Source organism: Carassius gibelio, chromosome B3, assembly GCF_023724105.1.
Source record: "Carassius gibelio isolate Cgi1373 ecotype wild population from Czech Republic chromosome B3, carGib1.2-hapl.c, whole genome shotgun sequence".
NCBI lineage: Eukaryota > Metazoa > Chordata > Actinopteri > Cypriniformes > Cyprinidae > Carassius > Carassius gibelio.
Genome location: NC_068398.1, coordinates 24,052,007 through 24,070,450, shown reverse-complemented (window position 1 = coordinate 24,070,450; position 18,444 = coordinate 24,052,007). Strand labels below are relative to the sequence as shown.

Here is an 18,444-nt window from a genome sequence, read left to right as displayed (position 1 = left end):
GTGGTCTGAGCACTTCGTCTTTCTGTGATAATGAACATGGGTTTATAATTGTGTGATTTACTTTAGCAGTTTGTGCACCTTGACATTTTAAAAGTACTAAAAAAAAATTGTCTTTCTATCCTGTCCTTTGTAAATGGTTTTTGAATAAGTGACTTGGAGCAAAGTCATTGTGCTCTCCGCAACCACTCTTCCTAACAGCATGTATGTGAGAAAACTCAAGAGTTTCTTTTTCTTCCTAAACTAACAACAATGAACAAATGATTCAGCAAGGGACCTTATCATATTGATTGATAAGACTTCAAATCTATATAGACATTACAACCCTGGTTTTCAAAGCTGTTTTCCTGATTTTAAAGGTGAAATGTTCTCCATTTCCATAGTGGTGTGAAGTATCATGATGGCACATCAAAGTCACGATGCAAACATGGATACCAAGTGTTAACATGAATCAACATGTAGAAACCACACTGAGCCATTCTCTCACACTTTCAACATTAAAATCAAGTGCATGTAGAGAGAACAAACATAAACAATAAAAACATGTTTATAACCTGTTTTTGACATTAAATACACAACGTTTGTTGCAGCTAGGTCTTGAGTGTAAAAGAGTGTTTTTCCTCATACAAATAGGTTTCTACAGGGTTTACAAACGCTTCAATAATGATAAGTTAGTATAAATGTTCGTATGAATGTAGAACGTATGGCATGTTAAATCGTGTTCCCTGTGTTATTCACAACGTAACACACAAAAACATCTGCGTTTCCCACGACAACTTCAAATGAAGGGAACTTGCCCCCTCTTTTGGTCGACAAGGGTGAATGGCAGTCCGATGTGAAGTCGCACCAGCAGACAGAGAACGAATCTGTTGGCTTAAGTTGACACCATATAAGCTCAAACATCACTCCTCCCGGGAAAATGGTTATCCTTTCAGACTTGATTTATAAAAAACAATTTCCCTGAAATGTAGCGCCAGGCATGAGCATGAGTTATGTCTCTAATTGCAGAGAGAATATTGCTTGTGGAAAGAGCTCATCTGTTGCTTGGAGACAGAAACCTGTGCTTAATAGAGCCATATATAGAACAACAGTATGCCAGGTAGCTACTGTACCAACAAAAGCTGAACCATCAGATAGATCAGAGTCAGCTGGTCCGCTCTCTGGGCAGCAGGTAGGCCTACTGAGAATCAAATTAATCCAGTCAAAGCAGAGAAGACATTGGGTTTAATCTTTGCAGGACATTCTGAAACAATCAGTGTCACTAACCTTAACACGTTTTGTATTTATTATCTGCATTAAAAAAATTGCTCCTTGTATAGCCTACGCTATCTTTATAATTTTAGCCTAAATAATCTGAATTAGGACACACGTAGATTGATTTTAAAGCTAATCATATCAAGATTTCATGCTAAATAGGCTATGAATAGCCTACAGACTGACCTAAATAATAACTCTAAAAGAAAACAACTTGCATTGTAAAAAGCATAATTTAGGCTACTTCATTTATGAATCATATTTTTAAATTAGCCTAGTTTCCATTTGGAAGGACGATTTTGCTAAGCCTTGCCTTCTAATAAAAAGCAATTTATTAACAACAAAACGGTTTTCTTAAGAAGCCTATTGTTTTTATTAGCAATAATTTGTTCCCTTAAATTCCACTGTCAATCATGTAGGGCCAGTTAGAGTCTTTTATTATTATTATTATTATTATTATTATTTATTGTATTATTTATTTATTTGTATTTATTTATTTATTTGTATTTATTTATTTAATTTTGAGGGGAAAAAAGCAATAGGCCTAGCATATTTTACCAATATTAGTAGGTAGCCTAGAAGTGTATTCTCCTGATTCTTGTGTGATGTTCAAAATGCACTCCTCTATGCTCTCTCTCAGCGGCGAACTTTAGCTCTTTATTTGCATCCTGGCAGGTTCAGTTAAATAATCAAATTAAAATCAATGTCTGAACTTTACAGTCTGCTGCGCGCTTTATTATACTGTAGGCAATACTTAATTTACAACACAAGCATATTTATTTTTGAAAAGATAAATTAACTATTTTATTTACTATACTGCACTATTATACTATACAATGCATAGCTAATCGGAATTCCCTTTTTTTTCGCGAAATATTTTATTTTTATTTTTATATACTTGTCCGCCTGCCTCTTGTCACCGAGATGAATTCATTGGGATTTTTTACCACCAGATGTCGCTGAAACACAACTTGTGAGTGAACTGATAAGCTAACGTTAGGTAAATTTCACGAGTTTGGGTTTGTTTTCAGTGTAGCTGTTCTCTTCTAACAGTGCACTGATTACATATTATTGTACCCATTGAACTTAGCTCATATCTAAATGTAAAATATTCATAGTGTCGAAGAGTATTTCGGGTGATTGGAGTGAGTTTCTTTGTGCTGCCGTCTCCCTGATGAGTTATTTTTCCTCAGAGTTTTGCAATTAGTCAGATTAGTGAGAATTTCAGTGTCGCTTTCGATTCCTCATTCTGTGATCAGACACTGACAGGAAACAATACTCTTTCATCTCTCACACACACAGTTGACTTTCTTTGACACATTTGCTTTTCGGTAGAAGGCCACAGTTAGATTTAGATTTGATCAATTAAAATGCTGCAAGAAAATGGTTTTAAAATAAATGTATGGATTGTAATTTTTGACCTCTACCTTAATCTCGAAATAACTGTTCACTTTTCAAATCAATACTGAATTTAAAAAAAAAACGTTTATTAATATTATAAGCTGATTCTGATGTGCATTTACACATAAATGACTCGTGTGAGTGTAGTTCACTATTTAACAAAAAAAGCCTCTTCACGATGCCATAAAAACTTTTTGTCTAAATGGTTCCATAAAAAAACCTTTAACATCTCAAGAATCTTTCTGTTTCACAAAAAGGTTATTTGTGGCGAAATAAGGTTCTTCAGAATATAAAAAGGTAAGAAAGAGATGGTTCTTTAAAGAACCTTTGACTTAATGTTTCTTTGTGGAACCAAAAAAGGTTCTTCTATGGCATCGCTGTGAAGAACCTTTTAATCAAGTGTTGTAGCCTGTGAAATGGGTTTTTGGGTGATTTTTTTCCATATGTAAATGTTTAGTGTTGTGCATGGAGGGTTCAGGGTGGAGTCTGTGCTAAGATGTTTTGCTGTTAAAGGGTGGAAGATTGAAATATGGCACACATCCTGTCTCAGGATGTTATTGTGGTATGAAATTAATAGGCTGTATGATTTGCCTAAAGAGAGATCAAAGTGATATTTGTTTTTCACTGTTGTTTCCTATAGATGTCTCACTCAAATGAATGAACTGGAGCTGAGTGGGCTGCATAGTGCAAGAAAAAAAACACCTTTTTTTTTTTAAAGCCCACCCTGCTGATAATGGAAATTGTTGCCATATCAGGTGTACAGTATGACAGCACAGTTCAGCATTTTACCTCTTTCTCCATCAAAAACAACCTTTTCAGTTGCACAGGCCACAGGCACTTTTAAATACGTTTTTTCAAGCAATAACTCCTTTGCGTGATTTGTTCATTTTATGGTTTACATTTGTTAAGACTAATTTAAATTTAACAGCAATTTAAGCAGTAATTGCCCGTTCCAAATCTATTTGTTTTAGGCCTGATTTGGTATCAGTTGCATGATGAGGCTGTGGATGAGGATTATAGATTTTTAGTTTTCACTTTAAAAGTGTATATTTGTTCTGTACATCATGCATTTTCAACACTGAAGTTGTGATTGAACACAAATGTAGTGGAAACATGGTGCTATGCATTAGATGTTTGGACTTTGAGATGTACTCCAGATGAACTTAAAGGATGAATGTGACCTGTCTGCCGTTTTCATTGGAAGATCCAGTTATGGCATTTTGATTAAAGGGGTCATATGATGCTATTTACATTTTGTCTTTCTCTTTGGAGTGATACAAGCTCTTGGTGCATAAAGAAGATCTGTAAAGTTGCAAAGACTGAAGTCTCAAATCCAAAGAGATGTTCTTTATCAAAGTTAATGACCCCTAACATGACCCCTTTAAACATTGTGAGGTCAAAAATGTCAAATAAATTGTTCACAATAAGATCCATAGCATGCATTTAAAAAAAAAAAACAGGATGAGTTTTCATTTCATGCTGACTTTAATTTGATGCCCTCACTTGATGTGTGTTTACAAATAGTCTGATGTCACTTAAGCCTGTGCTTTTAACCTAAGATATATTTAGGGCATTGTTTTGTACTAATAATAGTATGTGAAAATGCCAGCTATTGACATAATATAAAATTGTTTTTTACTTTTATCACCTACCATCTCTACAATTACACAGCTTAGATTTTTATGAATGCAACCTTGGCCTTCTTGTACTTCTTGTTTAATTGTATCCAAACTGACTGTGCAGCAAATTTAATTAACATATACATTACTGCTAATGTGTCAGATGTGTGAGATTTCAAAGGTTTAGACTAAACATTTTCTAAATAAATTGGTAAAAACTGTAACCTGCTCTCTTCCAGTGAGTTTTGATGGATCTCTCGACATGTTCTCTACTCTTTCTGAAGAAATGTTTTCGCTCCCTTTTGCCCAGTCAGAAATGGGTGGAGGTCTGTCTATATGTCATAAACTTCCTGTTTTTCTCCCTTCATCAACCTTTCTTCAGTCTTTCTCACACCGAGACAACCACACAATTCAATAAATTACTGCATTTCCAAGAGATCGCATCAGTGCAATGCTCATGACTGTGGGGGTGGAGCGTCATCTGCAAGGACGGTTTGGGGTCATGACAAGGCCGCTGTCCTCATTCAGAACTAGAGAAAGAAAAAAGTGGACAAAACCAAAGCATTTTTCTGCCTTATTAGAACAGAAGGGCTTCATTGTGAAAGGAAAAAACGACTTCAAACTCGGGCCAGAAAATGGATTCCAGGCAGTGTTTTGATGGCATCAACTGATTATGTGCTTTTGTTCTTGAGGCAATTCCTCATCCATCACCCGATGTCTTAGCCTGACAATAAATAAATGATACCCCTGCATCATCTTCCAAAGCTGGAGAACTTCAGATCTCCTGAATGCTGATGTCACGTGCCATACAGTTTTGTTGGAGTATGTGCCAATGGCGCTCTGGTCCGCAGTTAATGACCTTGTTCTGAGTTATATTACTCTTGTCTGGCCTTAATGCCCCGGCTCGGCGTTTGATTGCTGCAGTCTGGAAGTGATGAATCATGCTGTAATGGCTGCATATGATTTCTATCATGCCTTCACCAGCTAATGTGATTTGGCTTTTCTGGAGGATACAACTGACAGTATAATATTTCCCCTCTTTCTGTCTGTCCTCTTGGTTTCCTTTTTTGTTTTTGTTTTTGTCTGCACACAGTTGCCTATATGTGCAGAAGTGTGTTGGGTCTGGGATTTTCATTAAAGTGCCCCTATTATGGTTACTGAAAGGTTCATATTTTCCCCACCCACAGGCTGACAAGCATGCAAGGTCAAAAACAATTTCATTGTCTTATAATATGCATTTACTTTTACCTTACTTGCTCAAGGACTCCCAAACGATTTACTCAACGATTCATATTTCCAAACCCCTCCTTTGCATGAAGGTAATCTGTGATGATTTGGTCTGATTGGTCTCATTTTCATTTCATCATGAGGCTGTAATGCCTGATAAGCAGCGTTTGTGAGCGCAGTGCTGCTTTGTGTACAGTGTCACCGGGGAAAACGCTATTTTTACTGCTTCAAAAGAGCATCTAGTGGCAAAAAACTAATTAGCATTTTCATTCAGACAAACGTGAAAAGACCAACAAGTGTGCGGCAGTATGCTAATGTTTCATGTTGACATCTACACTAAACGGCTTGGGATTCGTTTTAAAAACGACTCGTTTCAATGATTCAGAGTCGACTCTTTCTTTTGAGAGACAATGACTTTATACACAGTGTCTTTTCAGATTTAAAACTTTGCATGAAGTTTTCATTCACTTAGAGATGTTACACACTGCATGAAAGGTCATTTTCAAAAATCCATAATAGGGGCTCTTTAAATGTTTTTTTTTTTTTTTTTAAATGAAATGTAGAAATGCAGAAAGGTTTGTGTGAAATCAGGTTCAGGGTTAGAGGACAGAGAATATGCAGATGTCAAGTGAAAGTCCACAGTGTTACAAAGTCCTGAGAATTAATCAATATATAATTATATATATATTAATTATATATATATATATCAGCATATATATAAGAATAAATACTGAAAAAAACGTGTCACAAAATCTAAGATGTCTGCAATAAAAAAAAAGAAAATCCCTATACTCTTTATCTTCAAATTCACTCAAGACTAAAATATCAGCACTGCAAATGCAAGAGTAAAATTGTATAATTGGTAAACTGTAAATTACCTTATATGGTAAAAATTGAAAGATTTAACATCTCATTATTTTACTGTAAAAAAAAATTTAAATTTACAGAAATGTGAAATTCTGTAAATAGTTAGCTTTCTTCTTTTGGCATCAGTAAGGCTGTTTTGTGTTACATTTTCTTATTTCTAATTTTATGCTTATTGCATTATTCTTTAGTGTCATGTGCGTTACACTGACAGTGTTTTGTCCTTGTGATGACCTTGTGCACCCTCTAGACCACTTAGGATTTTTTTTTTATAGTGCAATATATGTAACATTGTTAAGGGTGTGTGTGCGCATGTGTGTGTGTGTGTGTGTGTGTGTGTGTGTGTATAGGCTACCCCTTACAGAGTTTTAGTAGGAAAAAGAGATAAAAAAAAAGTAAATTTTAAGTTAATAGAGAAATTATAGCTGAGATGCCATTAAATCTGAACTTTGAAAGTGCAATACAATTGTCCTGTTTATGTGCCTGAAACTTCAAAAACTGTCATTGGCTTTACAAGGCTGTGATAAATTTACAGCTTTATAATTATAGTTATACTACACTTTATTTAGCCCTTTGTGTTCCCTTGCAATTAGGCATTTCTTTAAAATCCAAAACATCTGTGGCTGCCTCTTTAAAAGTGGCAATTACTGGATAATTTCATGGTGAAGCCTACTAATGTGTAAAGCCTCCTACCCCAGGCAGAGGCATTGTGTTTGTTTATCACTCTTTTGCAGGCATGCTGGAAGTCGTAGAGTAGCATGTTTATGTAAATCTGCTCGTGTTTATGGCTTTGCGGTTCCGTTTAGGTGAGATCATGGGATAGTTTGCCAATAAAGTGGCACGACCTGACTCTACAAATGTGCTTTTAAACCAGTCACAACCATCCTCAGTCATCTTGACAGGTCACGCGTGAGAGAGATGCTGGAGGGACAGAACAGAAATGACTGAACGCGTACTGACAATCCCTCCATCACTGCTTACAGGGCGCCTGGCAATCAAGAGACAGAACGAGGCTAATTGGCACACATAACACTGTATATCTCGGTAGTTACGGACGCCCACCGACAGAGCACGGCGCGAGCACCATCTGTGCGCTTGATTTTCTCCTAGTGGCGAAGAGGGGAGAGAGGGAGGAGAGGAGAGGAGAGGAGAAGAGAGGGGAGTTTGAATCTCTCCGCCCGCACAATCTATTCACCTCCTCGACTGGCAGAGGACGTGCGGTGCCTTCCCCGTTCATGGATTTTACGGTTTCACTCGGACGCACGGCACTCCGATGGCTGTTTGTCTCGCCTTGGGCTCTTGAAATCGCAGGCGCACTCACTTCGATGGTGAGTTTTTTGGCGTAGCTAAAAGCAGAGCGCGCGATGGCTGAGTCGCAGTCTTCTGAATCCGTGGCGGGACCCTTGTATGAGCTCGTCTCCGAGGAGACCACTCCGACCCGGGACGCGACGGCGGCGGCGGCGCTGAGCATCAGCGGAACCTACCAGACATACCTGCACGTGTCGGCGGCTGTACACCCGGGGTATGGGGCCGAGGGGGTGTACTCTAACGGACGGTACAGGGAGCACAGCAGCCCGAGGGTCGGCGCCCGGAGCCGCGACAGCTCTGCAGAGAGGTGCACCGCCACCGGGAATCCACCTTGCGGTATTATGAAGGTGAGTGAGTGTCATCACTTTGTTATTGACTGAGGACTTCCAGAGCTCTGCAGCGATGCAAATGCCCGTGCAGCCCTCCACTGCTCTGCAAACCCTAACATATGCACGCAGCATTGCTCTCATGTTTTTGTTTCGTGTGTGTTCCCCCTGGTTCCCCTGTTTTGGACACGTTGGCTCAAAACCAAGATGTATTCTAGATACATGAAATTTCTCATCTCGTGCCCAATGAAGATCTTGGCCAACATTTTTACAGCCTTACCTATAGAAATTAATTTGATTAGATAACAGATAACACATATGCAGAATTTGTATTTTATTTTATTTTATTTGCAGTTTATTTTGCGTAATAAATCATTCTTAGGCTGCAGCAAACACAACAATATACATTATGAATATGTCTAGGTAGTTTGAATCATTATTTGTGCCATTTCTATTTATGCAAGTTTATATTTATCTAAGAGTTATAGATAATCCTAAAAATCACTTAAAATGAATGGCTTTGAAAAGTTATACATTTTTTTTAACGTAATTTTTAAATTTAATTTTATACATTTATTAATATTCTTATTATATTATTATTACAATATTATACAATTTATACATTCATTTTAAGTACTGTTGTTTCCTGTTGAGAAAAGCGAGTTTTAACAATTAGATCTAGCAGCACTAAATTAAGTTCTGCCAGTACTCCCTAAATATATATATATATATATATATATATATATATATATATATATATATATATATATATATATATATATATATATATATATATATATATAGGTGGTTAATTCATATGAATGTGTGTGTACACACACACACACACACACACACACACAAATATTCATATGAACTAAGACAGTGATATTAACAGACCAATTAGCCACAAATTTGCCAAAATGTAGAATTAGTGTGTCGATGCTGTGTAGGCATCTGACCAGTTATAGCCACTTAGATTAGAATTGCATCATTCTGTTTGTACAAATACACAAATGTATATCAGTGTAACTGTTTGACCCACATTCTGGCCACAGTCTTGGATAATAATGTGTTTTATTATTATTTTACTGATGTCCGTTAAAGCACAGGTGACAATGCTTTGCACCCATCGTAACCTTAAACACCTCAACGTTTGGAAGGACAGCTGTCAAAGTAGTGTTTTAAGTGGAAAAGTTATTTGTTTGAACTACACAACTGTTTGAATTTAATGGATGCTTGAAAATACAAAAGAAAGGCTTTGGGTCAATATATCTATACGATTGATCAGGTGACACTTGGTACCAGAATCAACAATAGATGATGAAGTGGAGTTCCCAAAGAACAGCCCTGTTTGCCACTTTGACTAAATACTTTATTCTGTCATAAAGCAAAATATTGTTCTTAGGTTAAAGAAAAGATAGAACGAGGAAAAAGGAAATGACTAAGACAGTTTGAGGACAGCTCAAGATACAACAAAACTACGTCACCCCTAACGTTTCAAAGCATGGTCTTATTTTCCTCCGTGACGGTGTGGGTCAGTGCTGCTGTCTGAGATGAACCAGGAGCCGAATGTCAAAATTGTCATTGGGTTGATTCAATTTGCTTAGCAACTGACACAAAACAGCATGCTAGTCTCCCATTCCCTTACTTTAGTGAATTCCTGTGTGACTGTGTGGGTGTCTTGGCACCCACGAGAGGACCGGTATGGCAGAGAAACCAGCAAAACACTCAACGTGATGACATCTGAGCACTCAAACTTGGTGTGTATTTGTGGTGCTTGTGTAGAAGATTTAGCAGACTGGAAGTAAACAAGCTATCAGTATTTGCTCAAGACACCCACTAAAGAGAATCTTAAGTGTCATTATATAGGGAATCAACTTTCCTATACTTGAATCTCCATTACCCAGTTGTTAGAAATCGACTAGCTGCCAGGGGCTTGGTTGGACTGTGCAGTTTTGTTCAGAAATGTCATGCAATTCTCTCTGTCAGACCTATTTGGTCCCTCATTTGCAAATTATTTTCCATCTATGATTATAGGTTGCAGAGAGTGTTTGCAGGTGTCATGAAATAAGCCTTGGTGTAGCATGTTATCTGTTATTGAGATTGTTAATAAGTGACCGTCTAGCTGCAACTCAGCTCTGTTAGTGAAACTTGCTACAACAGATCCTCCAGTCAAAGTGCCCAGGGCCAAAGCAATCCAGAGCCTTTCAGCTTTCCTTCACCTCACCTGTGCTCTGAGCCTGGCCGCCTTGTATTTTTAAGCCCAAGGCTTTTGCTTTGATCTTACTAGTAAGCTGGGATTAGGCTACTATAACCTTTGAGGATAGTTATCTTGACTAAAGGACTGTTCACACCAATAACTATAGTAGCGTCCACACTGGCATGCTATATTTTTTTTGTCTGTAGCGTGCTGCTGTTTTATCATCTGCCACTTTAAATGCCTACATTCTGATTTCCTGATTTCAACATATTTTACATTCATCAGCTGAAAAAAATAATTCTGATTACGATTCCGAAAATATGGTTCTTCTGTGTTGTTATTATTATAGATGTGATGAACTTCCCTAGCGCTGGGCGATATACCGGTAGACACGGTTAAACTCTAGAAATTTGTCAACTGATAGAGACTTTGGATTGTCATCTCTATCGCTGTTACACGCACATGAGACTTTGCTGTGCTACATGGTCATGAGAATTGTTTTAGTTTGCATGTGTTTTTAAACATTTCTGTTTAATAACAGTGATTTTAAGCCACTGAAGCGCAATCAGCAGGGAAAGAGAATTCATTTTGTGAAGACGGTGCTCATAGAGTGCTGGAGTACTGAACCGAGTTATTTTTGCATACTTTATAGGCTTTGAACGGACAAAATGCTTGTTTTTGCAAATATCCATGTAAACACGGTAGGTCTTAAGTGAAAGCAAACAGCTGAGAAGGAAAACACATGTGTAACAGTGTCCAGGCAGCTCTTAAAGTGACAGCAGTCTAATATTCCTGCTGTCTGTCATTCATGTTAATCAAACACCAAAGAGAGAAAATCTCTCACTGCTCTTGACTTAAAAACTTTTCTAATTTTAATAAGTAAAATAGCCTATATATTTAATTTACACAGTAAAGAATAAAAGCATTTTTATACATTTGAGTACTTTAAAAATGCATGTAGCATTTCTTATTTATTTGTTCTACTGAAGCCTTTTGTCCTATTGCTTGTAAGTAGTTTCTTATTCTTATTTATTCACTGGTTGTTTCCTTGTCTTCAGTGTGCTTGAGTTTTTTTATTTTTGAATTTAGGCTAGTATTAGTTTTTATTGACATAGTTGATATTGACAGTGGTGATAAGAATTATGAAATTTCTAAATCATAAATACGAACAATCATGAACAATAATGAATTAATTAATTGATGGTTATCGTCCTTGGTGTGAACGGGACTGTTGAGGTTGATCAGGAAGGCAATAGATGCATCATCCTTCATGAATATTGATTAATGGCTATAAATCTCTTAAGGTGTCAGTCACAAATGTGTCATGCTTCTGTTAAATCACAGCTCAAAAAACCTGTATACTAACCAAGACATTTGTGTTAGTTTACCGTCTTGCTTATGAGTTTATATCTGCACCCAGAGATTAGCGGTGGGTGATTTTTATCAATAGTATGCAGCAAAAGGGAGAAAGTGAAAGGGAGAGGGTTGTGTGTGGGTTGTTGTGTGTTTGGTTCAGAGAACACAGGAGTGTTTAATCAAATCAGGTGCCGTTAAACCGAGCAAATGTCATTGACAAATGGAAAAATATCTAGCTTCGGTAGCAACTTGAACGCCTCTGCATATTAGGAAACAACAGGTGAATTCAGGTCACAGCTTTCTAACAAATTTGATATTTTCTGAAGTTATTATTATATAGCACACCCAGTGTTTTTGTAATTGAGTTAGTGTCGACCAGACATTAATTATGACATTGATAAGAGACTGCATAGGTGGAGGGTGAACCAACTCCAGGGTTAGGCTAAAAGCAGCCAAATTTACATCATAAACCTGTCTTTTTAGGCAAGAACCAGACATGTGTGTCATGTAGGCTGAAAAAAAAAGTTTAATGGGACTGAATTTGTATTTAACATGATTACAATTTAATAAAAACGACTGTTTCCACAACTATTCAAACAGTGAATAAATTCTATGTAGAAAGTGACATTATCACTAATATTTATCTGCGAGTTTAAGCACTCAAAAAAAAAACTATCGCTGTAGAAACTTTTTTTTTTTTACTTTGTGTGCATCTTAAAGCTATGGAAAAGTCATAATTTTGTATCTGGAGTCTTCTTTTCACAGGTGCTCGGTCATATGAAGTCTTCATTTATTTTTATTTTTATTTATTTCCAGTAATTTTAGTACTTCACTGTATTTCATTTAGTTACCAAGGCAGTGTTGCTAAATTTTTCTCTAGTTTCATTTTTCCATGTATTATTTATTTTTTTTCTTTTATTTCAGCTTTATTTCAATTAACAAAATGTATTTATTATTAATAGTTTTATTTTTGTGCATGTTTGGTATAATTGTGTTTTTACCATTTATACTTTCGACAGAATTCTAGTTCTGAGAAGAAATGCACTGCTGGTATAAACAGTCCACTCAAATCCATGCTGCATCATTGATTTTCTTCAGTGTGGTAATGGATTTGGGCCATAGACAGCTCTCCCTTTGGTCTCATCTGGGGAGAAAGGCTCAGGTTGGTCGTCTGGAGGTTTGGAGATTAGAATGGCTGGAGGAATATGCGTATTGGAGAAACTGCCCTCGGCTGAATCTGACGTGAGTTCGCTGTGGAGTTCATAGTGTGATAATGCAGGCTTCCGCTTAGCTAATTTGTGCAGAGTACCACCTTGTCTGCTCTGTGCATAATGGAGTTTGACTTCAGTGTTGTTATGCTGTCTCTGTTCATGTTCATTGTAGGTAAAGAGTTCATATGAAAGTGACATTTGGAAGACACACGCATAGATGCTGAATAAGAGTATGCTGGGAATCTGGGTCACTGGTCTCTGGAGTTCACACATACGCTTTAGTGGAGACATCAAATGCACCCTCTGAGTGCGTGAAGCTTTGTCTAGTCATGGATTTCCATGATTAAATGTATTTGATGTTTGAGAGATCTCTATATTACAGATCTTGTTATCACAATCAGTGTGCAGGTTAAAAGGCTGTGTGTTAAGGATACAGCATGTGACTCAGTGGTAAAAGTCTGGTTGCCCACAATTACATTTTGCTGTCACCAGTCCCCCAAAAGTTGCCAGAGGGACGTGTTCACTTGTCAGTGTTACATAACACCTTAACCTTGAGCAGCAGCAGAGTCCTGTCAGTGTGTATCTGTGCATAATTGGGGTTGGGTTTGTATGTGTGTATGTGTGCATGAATATATAAAAAAGGCAACTGACATACAGTGTATTCCATCAAATTCAATTTAAACTTTTTTTTTATTCTTTTCAAATTGTCATGCAAGCAGAATCTGTGACCTCATAGAGAGACTACATGCAATATACTTATACTTAAAACTTATAGATATTCTAAATTTTATATATGCACTACAATTCAAAAGTTTTGCATTTGTAAGATTTTTAAATAAAAAATAATAATTTTTATTTGGCAAGGAAGCATTAAAGGGATAGTTCAACCAAAAATGAATGATGTCATTAATGACTCACCCTCATGTCGTTCCAAACCCGTGAGACCTCCGTTCATCTTCGGGACACAGTTTAAGATATTTTAGATTTAGTCCGAGAGCTTTCTGACCCTCCATTGAAACTGTGTACTGTATACTGTCCATGTCCAGAAAGGTAAGAAAAACATCATCAAAGTAGTCCATGTGACATCAGAGGGTCAGTTAGAATATTTTGAAGCATCAAAAAATTTTGGGTCCAAAAATAACAAAAATTACGACTTTATTCAGCTTTTATCTTTGTTATTGGGTGCACCAGAAAACACGTCAGCAGCGTCATACAGTGTTGTGAATGCACTCACAACAGATCCGGAAGAGAAGACAATGCTGAATAAAGTCATATTTGTATTTTTTTTTTGGACGAAATTTCTTTTTCGATGCTTCAACATTAATGACATAATTTTCATTTTTGGCTGAACTAACCCTTTAAATTGGTCAAAAGTGAGAGTAAAGACATTTAAAACGTTACAACAGATTTCTATTTCAAATAAATGCTGTTTCTTTTTAACTTTCTATTCATCAAAGAAAATCTTGAAAAACGGATTCATAGTTTACACAAAATATTAAGCAGCACAACATTGATAATAATAAAATGATTCTTGAGCAACAGATCAGCTTATTAGAATGATCTCTGAAGGATCATGTGATGGAGAGTAATAGCTGCTAAAAATTCAGCTTTGCCATCACGAGAATAAATTACATTTTAAAATATACTGTATTGTAATAGAAAACAGATATTTTTCTCTTTAATGTATCATCAGCAAGCCATTTTTTATTTTATTTTTAAAGAGAGAGACAGACAAAGTGCATCTGTGAGTCTGTTGTTCATGGTGTGAAATCTGGGCATACTTTCTCTCCTCTTCCCAGAAATGACCTCATGTGTACCAGATTGCGGCTGGGACCCTTCTTTCTTTCCCTCCTTCTCCTCTCACCTCCCCCCGTGAAGTGTGTTTCCCCTCACCCCTTCTCAGGAAATGGCTCTGTCATCCAAAAGCTGTATGTTCAGTCAAGTATCCCAGAAGCCAGTGAGGCTGTGATGAAACTGGATACTCATCTAGCTGGAGCGAGAGCGTGAGATAGCCTTCCAGTGACACTGTTTTTCTCACTCATAATGCTTTTGCATCTGGTTTGTGTTAGATGTTGTTCTGGAGAACTAGCGTCATGCCAAAACAAAGTCACATCCCAGCTAGTCTCAGCCTCAGACGTCACACCCACGGACCGTTGGATAAACGTCTGATGCATATGGGACTCAAAAGTGGAAACACTTCAGGAGTGTCAAAGTCATCATCGGATTGGTTGAATTCTACAGGATTTCCGCAAGACGTGTGTGTCGCGTTCTTTAACGTTCCACCCGGAAACGAAGATACCGAGGTGCTAAGCCCCCTCACGAAAGAAGAAAGCCGTCGTGTTTGTTGAGCGCTATCAGGATCAACTAAACACTGGATTTTCAAAATTATGTGAAATATTTAAAGTTCATGGCATAGAATCTTTAAAATATGTTAGAGAGTTTAACACACTGGTCTGTTATTGTGGCGACATTTCCACTCCTCCAAACGTGACGGTGAACGAAACAAACTGTAATTGGTTGTTTGACATGTTGGTCACTGCCGTGGCCAGTGAAAGCTGCCATGGATTCCAGACCTTCAGGAAATGAAGGAGTCAGTGTGTCTCAATTCATAAAGACTTGTTTCAATATTGGAATCTTCTGAATGAACGATTCAATGACAAATACTTGTTTTAAACGGGCAGTTGTCGCCACCCTCTGGAGAAAGAGTGTAAGCGTTACAATGCATACGCGTGTTAAGATACTTTAGTTTTGAACGCTACTGTAGAAAATAAGAGTTTATACCAAAAACTATAAACTTTTATCCCAGTACTTCTGTTATCTAAATGTCTGTGACACAGGAATGATGTGTGGTTGAAAATACTTTTTGCGTTGCTCTTTCTGGATCAGCAGCAGCCTGAATGCTTCATTAACATGGGCAGCGACAAAAGGTGCTTCTCACGCTATACAATAGATATAGCTGAATTGTTGTCTTTCGGGAATAAGATTGCTTGTGTGTTTGAATCGAGATCGCGATCTTTACGCGATTAATTGTGCAGCTCTAATGTAAACTGCAAATTGTTTTGGGATGATATCATCACGTTCTCGTGAGACCAGCCGGATCTCCTCACATCCCTAACGGAGGTCTTATGAGTTTGGAATGACATGAGGGTGAGTAATTAAAAACACAATTTTCATTTTTTGGTGAACTATACCTTTAAGACATTTTTGTAATCTTGAGTATTACAGCATGGGTAGCATTCAAAGTAATACAGCATGCAGCTGTGGCTTTTAATTTAGTTAAGGTGGTCTTTAAGTTCTTGTAGCATAATTTAGCCCCAAATTTGAAGCTGCTCAGGAGGTTCATTTAACAGCATGAGCACTCAGAGATATTTTACACCCCGTCCTGCATGCTTGTGTTCTCATCTATGTTTCTTAGGAAGGCAGGTAGATTAAATATCTGTTCTCTCCTGTGTTAACTCATACCGATCATTGAGCGCTTATTTCATGCATGCACAACTGAAAGGTAATTCAAGAAACCCGCTTTTCCCTCTTTCCAAGCCTGTCCTCTTTTTGCCTGCCTCTCCTGGCAGCAGGTAAGGCAGCTGGCTGCAGGCCCAGTTTGTGGCACTTTTTCATCAACTCTGATCCTCTGTGTGAAGCTCAGTATATCATATGCTACAGATTACCACAGTGACTTCATTGAAGAGGCAGGGACTGTTTACATCTGTTGTTAGTATATTGGACAGACCACACATCTGTCATCTCAACCAGCCGACTGCGCTCATGAAGACTGGGTTTCACATAGATGGAGACAGTGGGATTTCATCGCTGTTGGTTTATAAATGCATTCCAGTCATGAAGATTCAGGTCAGTCAGTATAGAGCAGCGCATTCGATTATCAAAAATAGATAAAACTGATAAGTTAAGCAAACTGTCTCATAAAAATACCATTGTCTATGGCGGTGTTGAGAGTGCAGTTATGGGATTGTTTTTTTTTCAACCATAGAATCTCATATGCATACATAATTATATCCATCTATCAAGTTTTGGGAGCAGGAAGTCAGGTGTCAGTAAATAGTGAGATAACATGATGACAGACATGTCCCTGGACAGAGTCCCTTGAAGGAAAGCAGATTTATCCTCTTTCATTAAAACCCTGCTAATGTTCAGTCTGATTGGTTTGTTTACTTTGACTGCTCAGTGCATCTGTATTTTCTCTAATTTCCACCCCATCATTCTGTCACATGATGAAGTCTTGCCTGGATGAGGAGTGCATGAGGCACGGAGGAAGTTGGCTGGCTTTCAAAAAGAAAAAAAAACAACAGGAAATGAGAATAGTTTCAGCACATTGCAGGTCATGTTTCGGCAATGTATGTGTTTGTGGTTGTCACATGCATGGGAAATCAATGTATCTTTGCCTGTAGGCTACTTGTAGAGCTATATTTTATTTATGTATTCATTCACATTGTAGAATATGGTTTTTGAAATCACATCACTGCTTAACAGAAACATTAAAGCAGTAGTTCACCACAAAGTTGATTTACTACCCCTCATGTTCTCATAAGTTCGATTATTTTCCAGATGTTTAAAAAGGTATCTGGACTGTGATTAAAATGATTAAACATTTTCGGCAATATTTTTTTGCTATTGATGATTTCCAGAGGTGCTGTTAATTACATATTGGTTTGATGCATGTTAGTGCTTCCTTATTGCGTGAACACAACTCAAGCCAATATATGTGATCTGAAAAATGGCAGCAGTCAGAAAGATTTACAAAACAAACTCAAAAGTCACTTGTGAATCCTGTGAATTGCTCAGAGCCTTCACTGAGTCCTTAACTGACTGTTTTTTTGCCATGTCCGTTTCAAAATGAATCATTGTGTTTGACAACTAAAGGATTTCGGCTCCTACATATTTTATGTTCTGATACAATTGCTCTTTAGTCATTTTTTTAAGCCTGAACCCATGATTAAAGGCATAGTTCACCCAAATGGGAAACTCTATCATTTACTCATTCACATGTTCTTGAAAGACATATTCCTGCCGAAAAATAAAAGCAGAAATCTAGACTGTGATCAAAATGATTGCAAATGCAAAAATGTATAAAATAAATAAATGCAACAAAAATGTACCTTGTATCTTCTTGCTATGTGTTATCCTGTGAGGTGGCATTAATGTTTAGAGTATATGCCAGTGTTTTCAAATGGCATGAACACAGCAGGTATCTGATTCGAACAAATGATTCTAATGAACTGATTCTTTTTAACAAGTCAGAAAGATTCGCAAAACTCACTTGTGAGTTAGCACTTTCGTGTCTGGTTCGAAGTGAATCAGTGCATTTGGCAACTAAAGGCATTTGGCTCCTAAATATTTCATGTTCAGACCAAATTGCTCACTACTAGTAATTTTTTTAAGTCTGGAACCCTGATTAAAGGGATAGTTTACCCTAAAATGAAAAAAATGAGCTGACAGTCTTAACTTGCATGGATCTATAGTTATTTACCCTGACTGCAGTAAGATCAGTAGCTGCAGGGTGAGTTTGTCTTTGCTTTGCTAGACTCTTGGCTCCGCATCCTAAAGACACTTGTTCCCACAGGGTAGAGTAAAGAACAGCAGGAACACTCAAACACTCATTAAAAGTCCCGAAGACACAATCTTGACAGTACGCCAACCCTCTCAGCCAGGCGTCTGGCTCAGATTCA

General features: G+C 37.4%; 1 protein-coding gene across 1 annotated transcript in view; it reads left to right on the top strand.

Annotated features, from left to right (window-relative positions):
* The first annotated feature begins 7,396 nt into the window (after positions 1-7,396).
* Positions 7,397-18,444, top strand: part of plcl5 (phospholipase C like 5) — a 72,057-nt gene continuing 61,009 nt past the window's right edge. The window contains exon 1 of the mRNA XM_052550962.1: positions 7,397-8,017. Within this exon, the coding sequence (XP_052406922.1) occupies positions 7,727-8,017 (291 nt within the window). The 5' untranslated portion in view covers positions 7,397-7,726. The remainder of the gene's footprint in view (positions 8,018-18,444) is intronic.